This window comes from Pleurodeles waltl, chromosome 8 (genome assembly GCF_031143425.1).
Source record: "Pleurodeles waltl isolate 20211129_DDA chromosome 8, aPleWal1.hap1.20221129, whole genome shotgun sequence".
Lineage (NCBI taxonomy): Eukaryota > Metazoa > Chordata > Amphibia > Caudata > Salamandridae > Pleurodeles > Pleurodeles waltl.
Window position 1 is genome coordinate 417,071,128 of NC_090447.1, and position 25,027 is coordinate 417,096,154.

Below are 25,027 nucleotides of genomic sequence, written 5' to 3' on the forward strand. Positions count from 1 at the left end.
GAAGAGCTCGCCCCACATATGCCTCATTTTTACGATTAAGCAAGAGCATGCAATACACGCATAGACAACAAAACTAACTGAGTAGGATCTGAAGGAAATAGTGGCATCCTTTCAGATTCTACTGGACTCGTGTATGTTATTTGTGAGGGGTAAACATGTTCATTTTAAACTTTTATATTGTGTCACTTAAAAAGGTTCTTTCGTTAAACTATTTTTGACACCCAAATTACAGCATTTTAACAGTGTTGTTTGCACCGAGCGATCGGTAAGGGAGGCAAAGTTTACTGTACCCTGGGCTCATCCCTCACAACCACTAGAGGTGGGTGAGCCCACAAAAACAGGGAGAGCCGAGCGAAAGAGCTGGCTCAGATCTTAGACCCCCACAAGCTCAGTCCTAAAAATATTTGCTATGTAAATCATGCAATAAACATGCCGTAAAATAAGATGAAGTCTTTTCAAAATAAAAACTGCATTTCTTTAACATGTGGAAGTTTTGCCATTAATAGGGCACATTATAGCACGGCAGTGAAAAGTCCTTATTAAATTATATTTTTTGTACAACTAGTATTCTGAGATCTAATAGCTGAAGCTGCTTTATAATGCGATAATGAAGAAGAAAAGTTTTGGTAAAATAAAATATTTGCATAAGATCAGCCAATTTATGCATGGGTGAGGATTTCTATTTCACTCTGTGCAAATTAGCCAGTAAGTTTATTTCTGTTTGTCATTCCTTATTTTAAGACTTTGTTTTACCTCTGTGTTTTATTTTTTAAATATAGCACAATCTCAGCCTGATGGCCGAGTGCTTTCAATGAGCGCCACTTACATTACATAAAGTCATGTGCATTGTTTATAGGCCTGGAGAGATTAAGTGATTTGTCCAGGTGTTGAACCAAAGCTGAGACTTGAAACTGGTCCCCTAGTTACAGCTCTGACAGCAACACCACATGGTGGGTAGAGGGAGGGAGGCTGATAAAGGTTTAAGGTGCTGCATGGCTAAATACTTATAAGGTCCCAAAGACAAGATCTATTGTCTATGCCAATGCTTGTTTAGTTTGTTTTCTTTAGTCATGCCGCACAACAAAGGGGCTGCTATGCAGAATGGCTAAAAACCACAGGTGAAGCCAATGGGTCCCATTAGAGCGACCTACTGCCTTTGCCAATGCTTGTTTCTAATGTCATGAGCTGGAGCAATAGGCTAACAATTGGGAAGCTTTTCTATTTATGAAATTAGATTTCACAATTAAACTGTTTTACCTTAAAAAATGGGTTGCTAGACAACCCCCTTTTCAGCAGTTCACCATACCACCCATGGACCTACCATTGTAGCCGTGAAGGGGATGTTGTCAATTAGGGATGATGCCAGAGCCGAAACCCATATTACAAGGATAAGGGCAACCGCAAGCCGCTGGTCATCAGGAACCGACTGAAAGAGAAAATAAAAGGGTCAGGTTAAGAAAAGCAACAAAAAAAAAAAAACCCTCTCTGCGTACTACATGCAATCTGGTGTACTTTGTGTACATATTACAAAAGCAGGGACAGGGAGATTAATGGTGCAGTGAATAGTCTCCCAAAGGTAATCTATAAGAAAAAAAGAATACACTGTTCCAGAAAGAATCAAACAGAGCAGAAGACTACAAAGGGAAACCCTGAAGTTAGAAGCAAAAGCCCTCACACATCCAGTTGGATGTCATGCTTCATCATAGGGCATGCTCCTCATCAGACCGGCGCTGCAATGTCTGACGGTCCCCCATGGAGGGGGCTCTTTACCGGAGATCTTCTTCCCAAAGTACGTGTGCCGTAAAGGGAGGTGTGGTGGACAATGCCAACCTACAAGGAACAATATAATTAGGAGAGTAAAGAAAGAATAGAATTGGCTCAACACCTATTATTTCATCATGATTTTATTAGATCAATGAGAGGTTATTGGCCAAGATTTAAAAAACGAATAGATGAGTGGACCTAGAGATAATGCTCTATCACTCACTCAAATGTGGAGGGGGGGGAAGGTGACACTGCCTTCCACCCTCTAACGATAGGTCAACATGTTTCGTGTCTGAAGGGTCCAAAAAGTCCAAAAAGTGACACTTCATCAGGACCAACAAAAACCTTCTCATTTTGAAATATTATACAGACCTAATAGTGTCTTAATTACCAGTCACCTCGACTCTGTTCACTTACTCAGAAGAACTGCAAATCAGGCTAGTCTGGTGAGAAAAAGGGGGGGCGGTCGCCAATCCCAATTCAAGAATATGGCACCCTATGTATACACTTGCCCACAGACAGGTGTGACTGATTTACGCCACCAGTCTCTCGCCGAGGACCTACCCCGGGGCAATGCTCTTGCAGGTGTACTGTGTGTACAAACCAGTGGGTCAGGACGAGTGGAAGAAAGAGTATTCAAGGCCGAGCCTGTGTGTTTTCACCACCTCCCAGTGGCCTGGCCTTTCTGCAGTTTAGCCAGCAAGGTGGCTCAGTCAGTTAAACGATTTCTGCTGACATACTGTGATCTGTAGGTCAGGACCTTGAAGCCCAGCAAGGGCTACTCAGTATTCCATTCTTTCCAGGTGGGTTAATTGAATATCATTTCAGTGGGTAACCAGACATCTGTTATTAATGTACAAAGAAGTACAGAATTAGTGGTTAAACAAGTTACTTTTTTCCTGCAGGCAACCCCTCCCACCCCTAAATCACTAGTTTCCTGCAGGCCAGTGAAGTTACACAGTTTGTGAATTGTTTGTAAATGAGGATAATTTGACGAGTTTCCCATTTCCTTGACATATAATCACGAGACATGGTTATTTACTAAGCAGAGATCCGAGAATAACTTCCTGTTTAATATAATATTCCTTTTGCACAAACATGGCATTGCATTTTAACATTTATATAGCACTTGCTATTCCTATGTAGGGTGAAGCACTTGTACAAAAGCCTGAGCAAGGGGAAAGTTATCCACTTGGTCTAAGAAGGTATAAGTGCCAGGTGATCCAGAAGTAAGCTGCTGTTTTACTTTGGAGTTTAGGAATTAAGGCACCACATGTGTGCAATGTAAATAACCTGTTTCCAGACTAAGGAGGCTGGAGATGGGGTTTGGTGAGCTCATTCCTTGAGAGGTAAGCGAACAGAACAAGAAGTTCCTTTTCACTGGGGTTTAAGTGAAAGGAGGCTAACAGTTAGGACAAAAGTGTTTTGTAATACAAGTCCCTTCTCTTCTACTAGGTCAATTAGGTTATGATGACAGATGAGAAATATTACGCAATGCAGTACTAAACCCAATAAGTCTATGCAGGTTTAAGTAAAGTACAACCTGAAAAGAACAAAGACAGCAGAAGTTTTAACACTAGGCGTACAGTTTCAACTTATAAAAGTGAAGCAGTTTGGCATGAGCAAGGCAACCCACAGAAAATGCACAAAGATTGCTTAAACAAATACAGTAAAAATGTTTAAAAGTCTACGTCCATACCCAGTTTTAAGTAAAACCTTAATTTATATAAAGCCAATATCAAGGATAAAAAGATTAAAAGTTTTAAAAGAATGAGAAAGAGGATAAGTTGGGCAATAAAAAAGGAACCAGAGTCGTATTAAAAATCAGTGAATGAAAATAAAACCATGAAAAAATTATAGTTTACATGACCTCCACCAAAAAAGTTGATGAGGGTCTTCGTCCTCTCTGATAAGGACCAGCAAGCACACAAAATCAAATATAACGTTGGGGTTTGTTCCAATAAAGCATTCTACATTCACACTTACAAAGAAATATGTAATTTTAAAAACATTGAGCAAGCCAAACTGCGAGTTGTACTAGAACAGGACTCTATGGTGGTCTTTTAGTTACAAACTATTGTATCCAGTCTATCCCTTTGCTTAAAGTAAGATGCCACAAGCTCATGTGCCAGGTCCAGGGACATCAGCCAAATGATAATTTTCAGCACAGATATGAGAAAAATATACACCATCCATTCTCTACAGACAGAACCAGGTCTGAAATTAATCAGTACTGGTCTGAAGTTGCAGCCCCAAGTCTATTTCATATGTTTTACTGGGAATGGTACAAGGAGCCAGATATGCAATTAACTAGGTTACTGACAACACTGAGGAGGATTAATAATGGGTGGCCCAGACCCGCTGAAAGTTGCATGGTACTCTTCCTGCCATGATAAAATGGAGGAAAACATCCCCAGCCATGACTCCGGAACAACAAAGTTGTGAACGACGAAAGCGGAACAACGCTTTCGTTAACTACGACTTCATTGTTCTGTGCCTTAACAACACACGTGCTGAACAACGCACATGCATGGTTAAGGCACAGAAGAAGGAAGTCAGCTTCATCAGAGGACACAATCAGGTATGTGGGGCTGGGGCCATTTGAGGGGCGTGGGTGGGGACTCGGGGCATTTTTAGTTGTTAGGGGTGGGGGGTTGGGGTAGTTTCGGTTTTAGGAGGTCGCAGTGGTTTTTAGGGGTGGGGTGCACTGTCGGGGTAGTTTAGATTCTAGGGAGATGGGGTTGCTGTAGTTTTAGGGTCAAGGGTGGGGGGGTCGGTTGATTTTTAGTTTTTAGAGGTGGGGTAGTTTTAGGGGCGGGGTGGGGGGTCAGAGTAGTTTTAGGGGTGAGGTTGCTGTAGTTTTAGGGGTGGGGTGGGGAGTTGTGGTATTTTTAGTTTTTAGGGGTGGGGTCACTGTAGTTTTGGGGGTCAGTTTTAGGGGCAGGGTGGAAGGGGTTGGGGTATTTTTAGTTTTTAGGGGCGGGTGGGGTAGTTTAGGTTTTATGGGGTGGGGGTTCACAGTTTTAGGGGCAGGGTGGGGTGGTCAGGGTATTTTTAGTTTTTAGGGGCGGGGTCAGGGTAGTTTAGGTTTTGGGGGGTGGGATTGCAGTAGTTTTATGGGCAGGGTGGGGGATCCCAATATTTTTTTAGGGGTGGGGTGGGGGGGTCGGGGTAGTTTAGGTTTTAAGGGGTGGGGGTTCACAGTATTTTTAGGGTCGGGGTGGGGGTCGGGTAGTTTAGGTTTTAGGGGAGTAGGTTTGCAGTAGTTTTATGGGCAGGGTGGGGGATACCAATTTTTTTTTTTAGGGGTGGGGTGGGGGGGATGGGTAGTTTAAGTTTTAGGGGGTGGGGGTCGCAGTAGTTTTGAGGGTGGGGGCGCTGGGGTGTTTTTAGGGGCGGGGTGGCTGGGTCAAGGTAGTTTAGGTCTCAGGGGGTGTGGGTGGTCCCGGTAGTTTTAGGGGCGGGGTGGGGTAATTTAAGTTTGAAGGGGAGGGGGAGGTCGGGGTAGTTTAGGTTTTAGGGCGGTTGGGGGTTGCAGTAGTTTTAGGGCAGGGTCTGGGGTATTTTTAGTTTTTAGGGGCGGGTTGGGGGGGTCAGGGTAGTTTTAGGGGCTGGTGGGGGGTTGGGGTGTGTTTAGGGGCGGGTGGGGGGTTGGGGTGTGTTTAGGGGCGGGTTGGGGGGTCAGGGTAGTTTAGCTTTTAGGGGGGTTGCAGTAGTTTTAGGGGTGGGGTGGGGGTCGGGTATTTTTAGTTTTTAAGGGATGGGTGGGGGGGTTGGGGTAGTTTCGATTTTAGGGGGCTGGGGGGCCACAGTAGTTTCAGAGGCAGGGGTGGGGGAGTCATTTTTTATTTTTAGGGGTGGAGGGTCGCAGTAGTTATAGGGGCAGGGGTAGTTTAAGTTTTATGGGTGGGGTAGTGGTAGAATTGTATTTAGGGAGATAGGTGGGGATGGGGGTGGGGTATGATTGTTTTAGGGATGAGGGAGTCGGGATGAGGGTAGTCGTATGCTGGAACTACGCATGCCATTCCACGCATGCCTTTACCAGGAATGCCTTTACAACAAAAAAATCGGGCTTGAGACATTATTGGTAACAATACAGTCACTGTTCCGACCGTGTTGTTTAGGCATGCGTAGTTCCAGCATTCGTGCTTCCGACTCCTATTCTAAAATGGATCGCTATCCTGCTGCAGTAGTTTTTAAATGGGTAAGACATTTTGGGAAGTCTATTTGATTGGCAATTGTGAAACAAAAATTCTAGATTAAATTCAAAATCGACTGAGAAACAAGCACAATCTTGTCTTAATCTAGACTTATTTTAAGACGATTTGGTTAGGCTACAGAATTTTAAAGGCATGTTATTTGAGAACAACATTTACTTTTATCATGGTATTTTGAAAAACGTGTATAAACTTGTGTCTGCTTCATTCAGTGTAGGGTGCATTCTTCAAAACTACATGAATACCTTCAAACGCGGAGCGGAAATAATAAAGCAATACCAGAAGAATACAAACCATAAATTGTTTCAGCTGGACCAGAGGCACCCGAAGACATCTAAAATAGGCGCATGAGCTCCTAGACAAATATGGAAAATCAATGCTCTAATCCACATAATTATTGACCACGGTCCAGGACCACGCATACACATTCAGAGGGATAAGCTGTGCAGGCTCGAAGCGTGAAACAAAAGAAAAATACTCGACTAAAATTGGATCTCTGTGCCTTTTAAATGGAAAGAGCAGTAACGCGTTAATTGACCACAATGTGCAGGGAAAGGATGTGGAGCACCACTTGCCTTTGAGAGATAGACCATTCATGCATTTTAGCACATCAAGAAACGTGCAAATATTTGTTTTTAGTCACAAAAGTGTTACAAGAGTAAATCAAACAATTTTACCTTTATTAATAGCGCCGTCTGTTCTCCTATGAAATCAATTAAGTGCAGATGAGCTAAAGCCTAGAGAGGTAACGAAAATGAAAAAAGGACAAGGAGTAAGCAAAGCCATACCATATTATCAGCTTCAAAATATTACCAAGCTACCATATCTACGGAACAAATAGAACTAGGTCAGAGTTTTTATGTTGGAAAATTATATGCCTTAGTAAAATATTTTTGTGCACGAAAACAAAAATAAAATGCGCTTTCGGAAGTGCCATTAAATATACTCATTCAAAAGGATGTCAAGATGGATATATACTATGCCATGTGCTGCAATGATTGAAAATCTCAATCTAGGACTGACAATTTCGCCTCACAAAGAATAATTCCCTTGATAAATACATTTTATTGAGCGAATGAAGCGTCAAATTGTATCTTTCCATGAAGGCACTGCCTACCTTATCTACTCCACATATCCAACTGCATTTCACACAAAAGGACAAAAATTCAAAATTACAAATGATTCTTTCAAGTAGTTAGTAAACAACAAATCAAGCAATGGAGATCTCCTCCCGTCGCTTTTGATACTTGTGATTGTAGTATTGGTGTAAATCAGTGGTCTCCAAACTTTTTAATGCTGCGCCCCCCCAGTTGAAAAATCAAAATCATTAGGGGCCCCCCTCAGAATTTTTCACAAATATTTTATAAAGATGGCAATGTTTAAATAAGTCTAGACGTATTTGAACATTGCAGTTAAGTACTGTTACCTTTTTTTAAATGCAATAGCATGTTCCTGCTTAAAACAAAACACTGTTATCTGTGTAATGCTTCTTTTGGCCAAAGTCTGGCGCCCCCCCTGGGATCACTTGAGGCCCCCCTAGGGGGGCCCGCCCCACAGTTTGAAGACCCCTGGTGTAAATGTAATACAATTCATAACCACAATCCTCTTTAGTGAGATGCGTTTCAATAAGGGAGACCTAGGTTTCAGAAAGGCTTCATCATTTAATACTGTAATCCCTAAATACCACTCACTGGGTAAATTAAAGCAACATTCTGCCACAGGCCAAAACGAGTATATCGTCTTTACGTAAGCAGGCATAATCGCGCCCGGAGCTACTGCACGTCTCTGATACCTGCTGCGATATTTTAGGCCACAAGTTAGAAACACCAAGACAGTCTCAGCCTTCTGAGCTCTATAAACTGAAAGCCAATAACTTGGGTAATACAACATTTGTTATTTACACTACTTGGTAAAACAGTGGTAACACAAAGCACTATACATTTGTTCAAAATTATTAGAGTGAGGATGCGGCTGGAGAAAGACCAATAACCCTGACAATAAAATCAGTAATCAAAGTCATGTAATTCAGACAAATTGCTAAGCGGTAACAGTCAGAAGACACCGCGATGGAATTAAATTTCTCAAAACAACTGTTCGGAGTAAACGTAGATTTCATTTGCAGTCATACTACCATACATGAACACCTCTCCTCTGAATAACTGTTAAAATCTAACTCTGCAAGCTAATCTATTAAAGTCAGACTTGACATGGGTTAGGAGTCTGCTTCGTACTCACTAGCACTCTGCATCATCGGAGTCAACCTTTGCTGAATTCCCACCATTTTGTGAGACATAACTGTTGTCATATGCAGCCACAAACTCCCTCCCACCCCCCTGCACTCCCCTGAATCCATCTCTAGAATCCATGTCTCAAGGAAGCAGTGTGGAGTAGATTGATTAATTTGATCGGATGTATTTACCCACTGTGTCAATACCATCAAAAAGGCCTTTCCACTGAATCAAAAGCCTTCTTGGTATCTAGAAAACTACATTCCCTCTGGCCCAGGTCTAGTCTGATGCATGGCAGCAACCATGGTGTGCAAATTATGCAGCGTAGCCCTACCAGCCACAAATCTGGCTTTATCACAGAGGGCTAGTTAATCTATCAAGAATTAAATCCTGTTTGTAATAATCTTGGCCAGTATTTCACTGTCCAGGTTCAAAATAGATGAGGCTAAGATTGACACAGTATACCTTTCTTGCTAGGTATTAACAGTATAATAATAACAACCCATAGGGGACATTGGGAGCAGCAAGCTCAAGTGCCCCTGCATGTACCTCAAGGAGATGAGTAACCAAGATAGCCAAAAGTCAATCTGATCCTGGGGCTTCAATGCTAGCCAATCTGTCAACAGAGGCCTTGAATCAGTCACATTTAGTAGCTCCAATTGACTTCCTCTATTTTCATTAAGGATCAATATCAATGACATCTATCCTAGACACTGGTTTATGCGGCTAGGATCTGGCAATTAGGACTGTACAAATTAGTATAAAATAAATTGTGCAAACTCCCTAAGATTGCTACATATTGACCACAGACCCGCCACCTCCCAATTGGATGCCAGTAACAAAACTACCTTAGATACATTGTTTAGGAGCCAACCCAGATCTCTATTTGGCCTTTTACTTCTACCTGTATTTTCATGTCTTAATATTTGTCCCCAAGTACACCATCTCTTGATTCATGGCATCTTTAAAGCATAAAAACATTTTGCTAATTTCAGAAAGAATTGACTTGTCTTTACTTTTAGTGTATTCTTTCTTCAGCATTACCAGTGAAGAGTCTATTTGACTGAACTTTGTTCTTATGGATTTAAGAACGCTAGCATGCTTTGAGATAGACTCTTTAAATATAGATTTAAAAAACCTCCATTACTGTACAACAATGAGTATTCAAAGCTAGAATCTGCAATTCCCACTCTAGTCAAAAAGGGCCTTTGATGGAAAGCTTCAGCTATTTGGTCTAATCTGATTAATTAGTTGTAAAATATGTCTCTAACTTTGTCGTGGTCCCACAAACTTTACATATCTGGATTTTCTGGCTTTAGAATTCTGTGTACTTTACCACAGGTAAGCAGTAAAATGCCTGTGCTTCCCCTTTAAAACATGTGCCGATTGGAACTCCCCATTTAGACCATTTCACTTCCCTACAAGTTTTTTGTTAATGGTGCCTTAAGTACACCCGTGGCATGGAAAATCAAATGTTGTATATGGGCAAGTGTGTATTTATACTACCAATGTATATCACTAAAATATTCTTGACAGAAGTGGTTGTGCTGTAGTTTAAATGCACTGCAGTGACATGTCAGAGAACATGCTATAGCTTTGTGGTAAACACATTAAGTCAACCATAAAGTTTGCCTTGTAAGCCCACAGGTGTAGGATGCCTATATATAAAAATGGAGCACGCTATATATATTGGGATTAGTGTGGCCTAACATTGAAATAAATCATAAAAATTAGTTTACATGGCTGGACTTTTACCTAGTAGACCTAGGTGGAATTATATGGTTATTTTCTACCGCTGCTTGGGAAGAGGATAGAAAACTACCTCAAATTTAATTCTGGCTTTGTTTCTAAAATATGACTGGATGGTGAGAAGTGTTTTTTTTTTTTTTTTTTTTTAATAACTGAAGCAGAAAAGTCAGTTTGTAGAAATGTACGTTAACGTACCAGAAGTGGCATGAAACAAGTTCTGCCACTAATCACACCTCTAAAGCAGGAATTTACATCCTTGCATAGAAGAGTTAATGGCTTGGAGGATAGTGACTTACCTCAGGAGGCCAAGAAAGGCCAATGTGTGTCAATTGCTCATCATTTAGCAGGGATTAGCTATCAGTGTACCCTGACAGCAGCAACTTGGACCCTGCTGCACGTGCTTGTTCAAAGACTTCTTTTGTAATAAAAATCATATCTAATGGTGAAGTTGAATTTTTATTAAATATATTGGAAATGTACATTTTTAAGTTCTCTTTACCCATCCAGAAATTGCTGGAGATTAATTTGCATTAGCCCTCCTGCCAATGCACAGCCTATGCTTGGCCTGAATGAGATGGGAAAACCGCTCCCAGAGCAGAGCAAAATGGCATATGTGTGGAAAGATCTTGTCTTACTCCTCCTAGGATGGATACAAGAGCTTATTAACTTTAAAGGGGCCTGACTCATCGCAAACAAATGTTAGATGAGACTTGGGTCTGTGTTCTGGTTGACGGAGGACCTAGCCTGGCAGTTCAGGTTGGTTCTTTCCCTTCGGAGGACAAGGCTGATGATTTCCACATGGCTGGGTTCAAACTGAGGTGGCACTGACGGAGAAAAACAACGGATTGGGATGTGGCCCCTCAGTATCACCAGTGGCTGAGATTAATTCAAGCATTCCATCCATTAATTTGTTTTTTTGATGTCATAACTTTCTAAAATTGGAATTTTTCAGAACAAGTGATTTAAAAAACAGACTTTGCAATTCAAAATCCTTTTCAATGATAATTAATTTCAGTGTAAAGATCATTTTACTATATGCTCCGAAACTTACACTTACACTTAGCAAGTGAAAACTTAAGCGTGTAATAAGATAACCTAATGTCCCATAGGGGAGATAGGCATTGCAATGGAGAAAAAATACTTTAGGAGTTTCTCACTACCAGGATAAGTAAAACGTAAACCCACATGTCATTTTATATACAGTGTCACCCTGCCCTGTGAGACTTTAGGGCCTACCTCATGGGGGAATTATAAGTATTAAAAAGGAAGGATCAGGCCTGTCCAAAGGATTATTTTTCCAGGTCAAAAAGGCAGTTTAAAACTGCACTACAGGCCGCAGTGGCAGGCCTGAGACAAGTTTTTAAGTGTTACTTTGGTGGTTTGCACAATAAGAACTGCAGACCCAGTAGTAAGTAGCATTTAGTTTACAGAACCTGGGTTCATATAGTACCATTTACTAGGAATGTACAAGTAAATTAAATGTCAATTATGTGTATGCCAATTTTACCTTGTTTAGAGAGAAAGGGCAAGCACTTGGTAGCAGTGGTAAAGTTCACAAAGTCCCAAAGCTAATGAAATCGAATTCAGTAAAACAGGAGGGGTGAAGGCAAAAAGTTGGGAATTACTATCCAAGGGTGACATATTTAAGAAGTCACGTTCTGTGTTTGGACTTAAATAATTTTCAGCAAGAAACCTCCGAAGCTGCAGAAGGACTAACCTGCTTTATATATCTGGGTTTGGTTCCACAGCAGTGGCTACAATTATCAGCAGCAGCCCATTAGGGGGCATTTTTTCTCAAATTCTGTCAAAATCCCTTTCTGCATTGGGAGTTAAAACCTTTTTGACTTTCACTGGGACCAGTCCACCTATGGTATCTGAGTCGGTTGTCCTCCAATCACACTTAGGTCGAGGTCTACCCCTTCCACAAACCATCATTACTGCTTTGTGTAGTTGCCGCTATTTTCAATATATATATATTTTTTTCAATCTATATCTCCAGTTTCCCGATCTGATTTTTGTTTTTGTGGTCTTATTTTACTAAATCAATCAACATTTAATAAAGGAAACAGCTGCGTCAAAAAGAAGCACCCCAGTGCTCGTAGCAGACAACAGAAATTGAGCTGTGATATCTAAAAAACTAGACAGTATCAAAAAGCCAGACTGAGTTTCCTTTTGAAAGTGGCCAATGGCTTAGACCTTTGCAAATTGGATGGCAAGCTGTTTCATAATTTAGCTATAAGAACAGTAAATGAACTTTCTCCACAGGGTGTCTAAGTATTTTGGAACCAGTAGCAAGCTGCTGGTGTCAGACAAAGTACTGTCTTTTGAGTATACCGGGTCAATTTATTCAGCAGGTAGTGAGGGGCATATCTGCGGAAAGCTCTGAAAGCCAGCATCAAAGCTTTAAAATGAATCCACAGTGCAATGGGAAGCCAGTGCAGGTGTCTCAGATGGGGAGAGATATGTTGACGATTAGGGATAAGTCTGGCCGCTACATTCTGGATTATCTATAGTCTATGTCAGTGGTTCCCAACCTGTGGTCCAGGGAGCCACGGGGGTCCACAAAGCCTTCCCAGGGGGTCCGCAACTGCTTAAAATAAATGTAATCCTTTTAACAGATTAGATCCCCAGCTTTGAGTAATGACTCAGTGGGGGGGGGGGGGGGGTCCCCGCATTCCAATAATGATTCAGAGGGGGTCCCTGGGTGCTCCAGGATTGATAAGGGGGGGGTCCACAGAAGTCAAAAGGTTGGGAACCACTGGTCTACGTATTAGATTCGCACAAAAGCCAAGGTACAGGCTGTTTGAGTAGTCCAGACGAGAGGCTAGCAGCAAATGGACTACCATTTTCGAGTCTCCTCAGGGACCAAATGAAGAAACTAAGATTTTCATTTTCTTGAAGCAAGCCAACAAAATGTGTGTGATTTGAGTGGCGTAGTAGAATGTGGAGTCATATGACGCTGAGGATTCTAGCAGAAGGAGTCGGTGTTGGGGGAAGATTAAGTTCAACAGGCCACCAGAGGGTGGACGGCAGCAGTCGTTTTTGACTGAAAACCAAAACTTCTGTTTTATCGTAATTTAGTTTCAGGCAATTTTCCTCCATCTCCATTTGCCTCCTTTAAACTATTCCCTTTATTTTAAAATGTGTTGTGGAATTTTGTGTCTTCTGTGGCATTTTCTACTGTATATGCGCTTGACGAAACACTTAACACATTGCACCTTTGATTTAAGTCGGACTGCAGTGTGCCACATTAACAGGAATTGAGCACAGGACTATTTTATTTGTGCAACATCCAGGAGGTGGCCTTATCCTTTGAGGCAGTGGCGTAGCGTGGGGGGTACAGGGGGGGCCGGCCGCACCAGGCGCAACATCTGGGGGGGGCGCGCTCGCACTCGCGAGTGCTATAATCCACGGGTTAGGGGGCGCAGATTACTTGCCTTGCCCCGGGTGCTGACAACCCACGCTACGCCACTGCTTTGAGGTGGGCACTTGAACACCCCAAACATTAATCCAATTACGTGAATTGCCTGGAGCCAAACTATGAAACCTGAATAATCTTTTGAGGCATACATTGTTCTTTGATCATCGTATGTATCTCAATGTAAATTTCTCATGTGAGGCACTCATTCCTTATATTTCAATCTGCCTCATCAAAGTGATCTTGCTAGTCCACATCTCAGTCCTGAGCAGGAGAGACTGGCTAGAACAGGTAGAAATGTCATTATCCTAACAAGCGAGGAAAGATGAAACGCTCCTCTGCAAAAAATATCAACCCAGACATTTTTCCCTGTGTTGCGGAATTACTTGGCGAGTAAGTTATGTTCTGCAATTGGAAAAGGACACATAAAAGTAGTCTGTTGCTCTAATCCTTACTTAAAGAAATCCCACAGGTTATTTACTTCTTCAGAAGTTGGTTTCCAGACAACTATTTCCCAGTAAGGTGACCACCTGTCCGTGATGTTCACGCACTGCCCGTAATTTCGTCCTGCCATCCTTTATCCATGATAAAAGGCTTAACAGACAGCATTTGTCCGTAATTTTAGCCTTTCACCTAAAGGACAAAATGTAACTAGGACAGATCAGTTTCCCCAGTCCGACTGAAAGGCATGGAGTCTCCTGTGTTCTGAGGGAGGGAGGGGCAGACATAAGAAAAGGCGTTCTTGCTAGGGTGTCTCCTTCCCTCTAGAAATTCAAATGTTCACAACTGGTAATTCTGCAAATGTAAAGGGGCTTGGAAACATGCATTGACTTTAATCAAAGGAGACTCTTGAAGCTTTCTGATGAAAAAATATTTTCATTTAGCAAGGTACTGTAAAGGTGTTCCAAGATGAGCTGTGGAGTGTGTGGTTTTATTGGACTGTTATAAAAAACATGTTAGCATTGGGTATAAACTGTATATTATTCAAATCTGTATTTTAGAAGAACTTTTTTTATTTAACCGAAATGTATTTGCACGTTTTGTAGCAGCCTATTATTATGATGTGTGTAATATATGTTTAAAATAAGGACTTACACATTCACAGTTCTTTCAGGGACCTTGGTAGCTCATAGTACTAACAAACATTGGCAGAGCCAATAGGTCTCGTCTACACAAAAGTTATTAGCTTTGCCAATGTGTTTTAGCCATGTTATACACCAGAGTGGATGCTGTTCAGCATAGCCAAAGTATAGCATAGTGCTGTAGAGTGGCATAGAAGCAGTGGCATAGAGCACAGCGGTGCAGTTGTTTAGAATGCATTGGCATAGAGTGCAGTGATTTAGAGTGCAGTGGCATGGAGTGGCGTGGGACAGGGTAGAGTGGCAGAGAGCAGTGGAGTAGCCTGGCATACAATAGAGTGGCAGAGTGCAGTGGTGCAGAGTGGAGTAGTGTCTAGTGGTGCAATGATGTAGAGTGCAGTAGAGTAGCATAGAGTGCAGTGGTGTAGAGTACAGTGGCAGAGAATGCAATGTTGCAGAGTAGAGTGTCAGTGCAGTGGTATAGAGTGGCGAAGAGAGCAGTGGCGTAGAGTGCAGTAGTTTAGAGTGCACTGGAAAAGTGCAGTGGCAGAGTTGCATGGGGCAGAGTAGAGTGACAGAGTGGAGTGGCATACAACAGAGTGGCTGAAAGTGCAGTAGTGTAGAGTGGTGCAGTGACACAGAGTGCAGAGTAGACTCGAGTGGCATGGAGTGCAGTGGCAAAGAGTGGTGTGGAGTAGTGTAGCATGGTGCTGAGCAGAGTATAGTGCAGTGATGTAGAGTAGAGTTATGCAGAGTAGAGTGGTATACAGTGAATTGGTGTAGAATGCAGTAGGACAGAGTAGAGTGGTATAGGGTATAGTGGTGCCAGTGCAGTGTTGCAGAATAGTGTGTCAGAGTGCAGTGGCGTATAGTGCAGTTGTTTAGAGTCTATTGTTGTAGAGTGCATTGAAGTAGAGTGCAGTGGGTAGAGAAGATTTGTTTCACAGTAGAGTGAAGTGGCGTAGAGTGCATTAGCGTAGAATAGACTTTCAGAGTAGAGTGCAGTGGCATAGAGTTGAGAGGTTGGGGTAGAGTGAAGTGGCCTAGAATGCAGTGGCGCAGAGTGCAGTTGCGTCAAGTAGACTGTTTCACAGTAGAGTGAAGTGGCATAGAACGGAGAGGTGCAGGGTAGAGTGGAGTTGCGTAGAGTGGCTTAGAGTGTGATGGCATAGAGTAAAGTGGTGTAGAGTGCTATGGCATGGAGTAGATTAGAGTAATGTACAGTGTATTGATGTAGAGTGCAGGGGCATAGAGTTGAGTGTTACAGAGTAAAATACCCTAGCATAGAGTGTATTAGCATAGAGTGCAGTGACGTACAATGCAGTATTGCACAGTGGCATAGAGTGGAGTTGTACGGACTAGATTGGTATTGCCTAGACTGGAGTGTTATAGCTTGCAGAGGTGTAGAAAGGTGTAAGTTGCATTGGCACAGAGTAGAGTGGTTCAGAGTAGAGTAGAGAGGGGTAGTGTGAAGTAGCATTGAGTGCAGTGGCATAGAGTGGATTGGTTCAGAATGGAGAAGAGTGCAGTGGCATGGAGTGGTTTAAATTGGAGTGAAGCAGTGTTGGGTGCAGCGGTGTGGAGTGGTGCAGAGCAGAGTGTAGAGGAGTATGCATGATGTGGTAACACACTGCCATTACAGACAACACGTTTTTGATTGAAATGCACAGACATACAGTTTTTCAAATAAAACTATACAGTGCACAGACGATGATGTGTGGTAATTGCATCACCTAATGCAATGATTTGTTTTAATCATATAAAGGTTTTTGTTTCCAGAACAAATCAGAATTAACAAAACCGTGCTTAATTTGTACTCCTAATTCTGATATGTTCTGAAGTTTATTTAAATGTTGTCATGTAATAGGAAAAGCTCTTTCCTAACCCCAGTATCCAGCAAGATTGTTGCATAAATCCTCTCACTTTGAAGTCAGAGAAAGAAAAGTAAACACTAAGTTACCACCGAAGACAGAGCCTGACATTTGACCTTGTTCTTTGAATGCACAGCAAATGTGATGAGATAAGAACAAGATTTACAGGCCTGTTCTGGAAGGACACTGTAAATAAGGTTTGGGCAAGAGAAGGGATGAACTCATGCTGCATAGCCTAAAACAAATAAAGCCAGAAATATGAAAGCAACAAAACGTGAGTTACAAATCACAAAGCCAATGGCAAGCAATGGGCGGAATGCATTTCCAAGGAAGCTCTATGAATGTACTTAAAGTGACAGCCGTGGGATACTTTGTGGGGAAAATCCAGTATTTTAGTCCAGTCCGTATTTTGCAGAGGTTTAGCCACATAACTCACCCAGGTAGTATGGTGAGAAGACCTTGAGTGATATCAATGTTGCAGGAAAGGTCTGTACACCCATTCTATCAGTTTGCCACCAGTCCCTAGAGTGTAGAGCTTCTGGCACCCCTCATGTAGGCTTAGTGCTAGGTGGCAGACTGACCGGGGTGAAGATATTAGTCTGCCACAAGGGTTTGGAAATTTAGTAGCTCACCGTCCAGAAACAAATCCCCCAATTTTAAGACACCTGTAGCATGCAACTGATGGAGTTGCTCTGGGCACAGCCGTCCTGTGTGAGTGGGAAAGGCTTGGCAAAGGTAGTGCAGGAGCACAGGGTTTCTTCGTGTCAGTGAGTTTACGGGTTCTAGCAAGCCAAGAGAAAGCTGTGCATGATAACCCTGGATGGTGATCCATAGAATGGTCAGTAGGAAACAATGGGCAGTGCAGTAACCCCGCCTTAAAAGTCTTTACGGATAAACCCCATCTCATGTAGGGGGGTGGGCAAAAATTCAGTGAGCCACCCATTGGACCTGTGCAGCTGAATAATAGCGTTCTAAGTCCAGAAGGCCTAATCCACCTGCAGTCACGGGTAGCTTTAGAATGGAAAGAGCTACCCGACGATGCCCCAGTGACCAAATCAGATGTGTGGCATGCCTGAAGGAAAGAAGGAAGAGCATGGGGAAAGTTTGCAAAATAATACTCTCATCAGGGTGGCACACCATCTTCACTAGTGCCACATGGCCCACTACAGAAATCAGAAGAGAAGACCAAAAAGCAAACTGGGCTCGGAGGGACACCGTGCTGCTCTGCCGATATTTCCATCCTGCAAATCAGTGGGAGAATGGTAGATATTAATCACTAGGTATCGAAAGGTAACTGGTTCCCAGTTCAATCTGAGGACTAATTATATATAAAGAGAAAAACAGTGCATGTGTTAAAGAAACACTAATTACATTTTAACATTTTCACATTTTGTTTGTGCAACTTACATCCCAAATTTTTTGAAGATTCTATGTGTACTTGACACTTGGGGATAATCCAGATCACTATTTAGGCTTTTGCTCAATTTTAAAAACATTTTAAGACATGGACAAAGCGGGCAATTGCCTTGCACAACCTTGCAAGGGGTATGGCCCCTGCTCACCCTTCACAAGCACGAACAGCGGACAATTGCACCAGAAGGGTTTGCCAAGGTGGGTGGGTGCTGCTTGTTCAACTTCTTGACAGTGCTCCTTCTGTTTCTCTCCTGTCTACAGAGACAACTCCACAGGTACCCAATACCTTCTGATAGTCTTGGTGGACCCATCTTTTCTGAATTAGGAATTAACCCACCTTATTCTTTTCTTCCTTATTTATCCAGTTCTTAGCAACAACCTCCCATTTGATCTCGATTTCATCATCCTCTTTTATTATCTTTGATTGGTAGTTCGGGCTCCCACTTCTGAGACAAATGTAGAGTCCCAGACATACACTCTAGTGCTGTGAGACTACATAAACGTTGTGGGTACCTCACATCCTGACATTAGGTGTGAGACTGTTGCCCACACCATCTGCCCTGCCTCATTAAAACATTTTTAGGTTGAAAGTCCATGGGCAGCTGGGGTGAGCCAGATCTTTGTTTAATTTGTTTAATTGTTAATTACCTTAATGTTTCCTAAACTGTTTGCCAGGGGTTTTAAAATGTTCAAAAACAATCAAATGTAATTACTTTTTTCTTTAAGAAAGATTGGGTAGATTTGGGTTGGGGAAACGGCCTTGACAGTGCTGAAGGGCATTAATTTACTACTGAACAAGGACATAATGTGACAACTGAATGTAGCATACCAGGAGGCAATCACAAAAAGACCCAGTGAATAAATAGTGTTATGTTAAAAAAAAAAAAAAGATTAAATACATGCACTGATAACAGTGAGGCATCACCTCTCTTGGGTGTGTCTGTAAAACTGATGCTGAATGTTGATCCTTTGTCCTGAATGTTTTACAGTCCTGTCCAGAATTTGCCTCAATGCCAGGTGGTTACCTTATTTCCCAGTGCTGCTCATCTTGTATCAGGGAGTGGAGTACAACATCTGTCCTGCTGCATAGCTAGTACTTCTGAGTCCTAGCGATCACCCTTTCACTGCATGTCTACCAGCACCCTGAAAGTCTGAAGCATAACATTTAAAGATTTACATTTCCAGCACCACGCCCGCCAGTGGATCAATTTTGTACCAGAGTGCAAAAGGCTTATTTCGTCAGCAATATGCAAATACTCAGCTAGAAGGTTAACAAAAATCATTGTTTGCGAATATAATATTCGCTATTTAAAAATGATAGATAATGGTTTCAAGCTAGATGTGAAATGCATTTAACCCGATAACTAATTCAAGAGGACCGTGGTATCCTTGGAAAACGATAGCCTCGAATTAAGAGATGAACATTATTCAAAGGCTCCATTAACTAAATGAAACATCACCACAACGGGTTACACTTTTCTTCTTGTCCAATTAATAAGTAACGAGCACTTCTCGGAGTAAAGAAAAAACAGCCTTTTGACCCATGAAAATCCTACTGAAATTATTTTCAATTGAGTCAATCTTTCACATGTGCAGAGAGGTCCTGCGATCTAAAACGGCTTGGCCATCACTGTGTTCAGGTGCGCGCAAAAAGTAATGATCTGGGAATACCGAGAACTGCAAACAAAGGCTCTAAAATATCATTAAGAGATCTGCCAAGACGAGAGTACAAAAAGCATTCAAGAAGACCTTGAATTAATTCAGTCTACAAAAGGAAGGGTACAAAATGACTAGAATGGAAGTTACATCCCATCTCTGAGCATCGGTTCAATCTCGCTCTGCCCGCGCTGCAGCAGGAAAACACAGGTAACCAAAGAATGTCTCAGACATCCGCGCCCATAAAAAAATACAATGAGAGGAGAACCAACAAAAAGATTCGCGAAGCAACAGAACAAGTCACGAAAGGCTGGAAAATAACACTCAACGTTAGTGTGCCAAGATGAGGAGGAGGATGGAGTCTTCCCCTACCTGGCCCTAACCATGACGGGGAGCGGGGTGGGTAGAGCGCTCGCCATTCCTTTCCTGAAATCAGGTGTGGCGTCCTTTGAAAGAGAACAATCACCACTATCACTCTTTAGGGAACAAAAAATGTCACGAGCAGAGTTCAAATGGACTACTTGTGCTACGGAAAGTGAAACACTATCACAAGTACTGTAACACGAGCAAATAGGTACTTAAGTGCCGAGTGCAACAATTCAGCAGTAATGCAGTACACATTAAATTATTTAAATAACTATACCTACTGAAACTGAAAACAATTGTTAAGTGGAACACGTTTTAACACAAAGGAATAGGATGAAACAATCATGCATTATGTATTATGTGATCAAGCATATTAATACACCAACCATTCTATCTAACTGATTCGCATATGGCTGGGTCTAAACTGAAGTGGCCTGGTGAGCAAAATTAAGACAGGTTTGAAAGCTACCACCAGCGATCGCTGGTGGTTGGGCAAATTGCAAACATGCCTCCCATCGGAATTGACGGTCTGAATAAAATAGACCATAAATTAGGAACAAAATGTGGGTCACTTTTAAGCCAGCATTCCACCACGTGAACAAGTTATTGCTTACAACTAAAAAGAAACCTATCAGTAAATGGTTCAAAGGAATAGAATTACAGATACTTGTATTTACCCTATTTCTGCTATATGTGGAATGTTTTCCTTTCCTGCCTCGGTACCACGGTCAGTCCCTCCTCTAAAGCTCTAGGGTTCTGCAGAAAAAAATGTGGATTTTTTTCACGGTAAGCCATCTGAGTTACAAGTATCAAAGCCAAATCCTCATCTCCAAGTCCCCGTTTCCTATGTGGAATTTGGCTCCGGCTGTGTGGTTAAGGCCTGCAAACACATACAAGTCAAGTGTTTAACCCGCTATCTGTAGGTATGCTCTGGAAAGCCATAAAACTAATCTTCAAACTCTTCCTGCTCTGTCAATAGGTCTTTTTTTTTCCAGTAAACACTTCTTGTTCCCTCAGCAAAAACTGTGAAAAGAAGCAAGCCAGTAAGGTGAATGTACTTGATTTAAGCATGGCAGCTGAGTTTAGGATGACTACATATATTATTCCAAAAATAGATATGCAAAATAATATTAATATGCCTTTCCAAACATTGTGTCATGCTTGATTACCTATATCCTGCACATTTATTTGAAATAGTACTTTCCTATTAAAAAATACAGGTAAAGGGTTTAGTTCACGTTTTACAGTTAGTTTACTAACGTGCCAAGTATAGAAACCTTACACTACTAATGTAGTGTGTCTAGTGTTGTGGCAGCTATGCAGAACCAAACAACTGAGTTAGACACAGCAAAAAGAAGGGGTTCCTTACGCTTTTAAACATGTAGTGCTTGGCCTGCGCATTGTTGCAGGATTCTGGATCTGGAGTATAATACGGATGGGATCATGAATTTTAGATGTTAGTGTATTGAAAAAAGATAAAGCAAGAAGTTATCTTGAAGAGGTCATGATAGCATTAAGACTTGCATTGTTGTTGGCCTTGTGTTATGACAAACAGCTTTATACAAAACCAACTTCTTCAAAGTTGACATATATGTTGATTGGCGAGACAAAGTAGCTTATTTGGCGAGTCATTAAAATAATGGGTTTTTCTCTAATAATTATGCTGTCGCAATAGGTGTGGTACTTACATTTTACATCTCCAGTAAAACGCATGAGTTTATCTATGCACAAAGATCACATGAATAATTTAGAAAACACACAGCTGCAGCCCTGAACCAAACTCACCAACAGGAAACCTAGAAAGGAACTAATCTAAAGTGATGCCTATGTCAATAGCCCAACTCCAAGATGCTGCTCAAATGCAGCTTTACTGCCACAAAGCCCTTTTGTCTCATGAAGGCTTCCCTGACTCACCTGGTGCCTGGTTTTCCCAAGAGCCCTAAGAAGACATCTATAATACCACAATTAAGCCCAAATGACGTGCTTACTGGAGGGCCTTAGCTTCCTGTATACGTTATTACATATTACCATGTGAGCTGTATCCTTCTCCTTAAATGTGTTTCAATAAACTCAATGTGCAGCACCCTTTATTACAATATAAAAAGTGCCTTTACTTGGAGTATTTATAAGTTTTCGACAAAGCTCTTTGAGGATTGTGAATAACTACAAGTCCCCAGTAAGGACAGGTGAGTCAGATCTTTCTGCCACACACAAAAAAAATCCTGAGAACAAACCATGCTTTGGTTGCCCAGATATTCTAGTCCAAACCCCATTTTATATTGGCGAAGAGTAAGACCATACTTTACCTACACCTTTGAGGAAAAATCCCCATCCAGATAAAAATAAACTAATAGTACAAGGCAGAGAACTTACTCAAGAGGGTGTTCAAGCGCTGCTACTAAATCCTCGCCAAAAGCACTTCTAGCCTGCAGGAGGTATTTAGATTCCTTTATTAAATAGTTAAACCTATCCAAATAAAAAATATTAAATATTAAGCAGTGCATGTCTGTAGGCAAGTGGGTTATTAGCAGGTGCGGTACTGACCAGGAGCTAGTAATAATACCACAATCACTAATAGGTCCAGTCAAGTCTCAGTAAATTAATAGTTACTCAACCACTGGTAGCTTGGCAAACAAGCAGTCAGGCTCAACTTAACAGATGGACATTTGTAACGCATTTAATACCACCAAAACAGTAAATAGGCAAAAAAACAACACAAAAGTCCAACTTTAATCTATAAAACTAGGAAATAGCTTTATCTTTAAAATGACAAAAGCCCAATGTAGGCAACTGGGGATATGAATTTCTAAAGATTATATAAAAATATATACTCTGTAGTGCCCAAAAATGCCACTTGCAACCACTAGGTGGCACACAATCGTGACAAAGTCAAAGTTTCAGTATGACTGTGACGGATTGTGGGCTGGCTAGGCTGCGTGCTAGGGCCCAGTCAAAGTTTTACCATCAGACATTTGGAGAACCACAAACCAGCATAAGTCAGCAGTCACGACCAGGGATGGTGTTGACAGCAGCTTGCTTCTCCAGATAGTCAGTTTTCTTTTTTACCTTTGCACTTAGAAACATTTCTGGTTCTCTGGAGCTTTTTAAAGGAACAAACCTGCGTGGTCAATGATCAGCAAGTCGATAACTGCAGCTTCACTGTAGAGCCAGTCTTCTCCTGGAGCTTTTCTGCAAGACTCTGCAGAAAGTTTTTAAGTTTCCAGAGTTCGCTGTTTCTTTGTTCTTTTGGGGAGATAAGTGCCCTCTAGCACTGGCCAAGGGTTCAGAGACTTCAGGGTGCCAGTTGAGGGCTAGGACACAATCTCCCACAATGTAGTTGGCCCAATCCAGGACAAATCCAGCTACAACTGGTGTTTCCTCTTTGATTTTGTAGGTGACTTCTTTAGCTCTTTTGTACTTGTCGCTGAGAGTCCACTTCTTTGCTTTTGAGTCAGCCACAGTCCTTTCTTTGTATAAACTTGTGAGTGCAGTAGATGCAGTCTTTCAGAGTGCAACCTACTCTTTGGTGCAGTCCAGGGGTCCAGCAGGGCAGTCCTCCTTCTCTTCTTTTCCAGGCAGTGATCTGATGAGATCTGCAGAGCTGCCTTATTTATCCTTCATTTATGGGCTCGAGGGAGGAGGGGACCCTATCCAATAGGAATCAAGTTACCTCCCTTTAGTATGGCCACTTTCTGTGACTTGAGCCCAGAATGCAACATTCTACCAAACATCAAAATGAGAATCTCTCCTTGGGGCATATGTCTGTGTAACCCCACCCAGAAGTTGGGCTAACAACTTACTACACTCCTCTTTGAGGCCCTTTCCTAGTCTAATTAGGGGGATGGGGGCCCAACCTTCCTAGAAACCAAGGAAGTAGGGCTAGTCTGGGTTCTCTGACATCTGTTTTCTATAGAGGCTTTTGCCTTTTAAGTCCAGCTTATCTACTCAGCCCTCTTCCTCTCTGGCTTCTCCAGGTCAGTGACCTCCTACCACCAAATGGCTGTACCAGGTCTCTTCACACCTACTGAGGGAGCAGCTTGGCTCAGGCTGTCCAAGGCTGACCAATCAGAAGAGGATGCTACAGGACTGCTTTAGGTAACTTCAGGATATTAAGTTATAAAACTACTTTCATGCAATAGTTGTATTAATTACAACAATCGCAAGTTGTTAGATTTAATTTAACTATTAATTGCATACTTTGTATTCTAGCTAATTCCAATACAAAGTTAGACTATTACATTTAATAAAGCCCTTCCCATGTTAGCCTATGAGGCTAGCAGCACTACCATAGGGAAAAACGACTTTAGCTGTTTCTTTCCTACCAGGGCATATACAACATTCTTTATATTTTCCCTGCTTTTTATATCTATATACCCTAACCTTTGGGCACCTAGGGCAGATATTAGGAGTGACATAAGTAATAAAAAGGTAGTTTTGGACTTTGGAAGTGCTTTTAATTCTAATGTTAAATGTGGATATGGTTTTATTTTAAAACCAGCCTGTAAGGCTGGCCTGGCTTTAAAAAGACACCACAGCAGTGCAGGGTTTATTCCAGTAAGGCCACTGAGGTCTCTAAACCTACATGCTCTAGCAAATACTAGAGACTCATAAGTAGGTTGTCCTCTCCACTTAGAACACCAATTGGTATATACCTTTAAAGGATACATTGCTGGCCCTGGGTCAGGCTGGCAAAGCCCAGGTCATTTTCAGAGTCAGTAACCACCAGCAGAGGCCAAAAATGGTGGATGATCAGGGCAAAAAGAATGACTTCCTTACAAAGTCTAGGTCTGATGCTATGAAGATCCACAGTCATTACAGCATTGAAGGCCCCCTTACAATTTTGGCGGAGGGGATTACTCCATCACAAACGTGACAGATCTACCGTCCGTCGTATGACAGGTTCCACAGGCTATAACAGAACTTGTAATACAGCAGACGGGATATCAGTCACGTTTGTGATGGAGTAATCCCCTCTGCAAAACTCGTAATGAGGCCCTCAGTTTCCATCGTAAGAAATGTGAAGCTCTGCACTAAATAATTGAATCAAACAGACAGTTGGGAATCACGAGAACCACATAGGTCAGATAGTTTTAATGTTCTAAAAAACATGCCAGTTCCAGAAATCATGTGGCCTGAATACCTCACCTCCCCATGTCATGCCTATGCATACTTACATTCATAATGATGGCACTAGTGTCCTGCACAATCATCACAAATAAACACATATGGTTGCAACTCTCAATGTGCGTAAAGAGACCTGTTTAGG

General features: G+C 41.9%; 1 protein-coding gene across 1 annotated transcript in view; it reads right to left on the reverse strand.

Annotated features, from left to right (window-relative positions):
• Window positions 1-25,027, reverse strand: part of OCA2 (OCA2 melanosomal transmembrane protein) — an 866,379-nt gene that overhangs the window by 203,923 nt on the left and 637,429 nt on the right. Inside the window, exons 19-20 of the mRNA XM_069204281.1 lie at window positions 6,659-6,718; window positions 1,322-1,426 (exon numbers count right to left, since the gene is read on the reverse strand). Of these exons, the coding sequence (XP_069060382.1) occupies window positions 1,322-1,426; window positions 6,659-6,718 (165 nt within the window). The remainder of the gene's footprint in view (window positions 1-1,321; window positions 1,427-6,658; window positions 6,719-25,027) is intronic.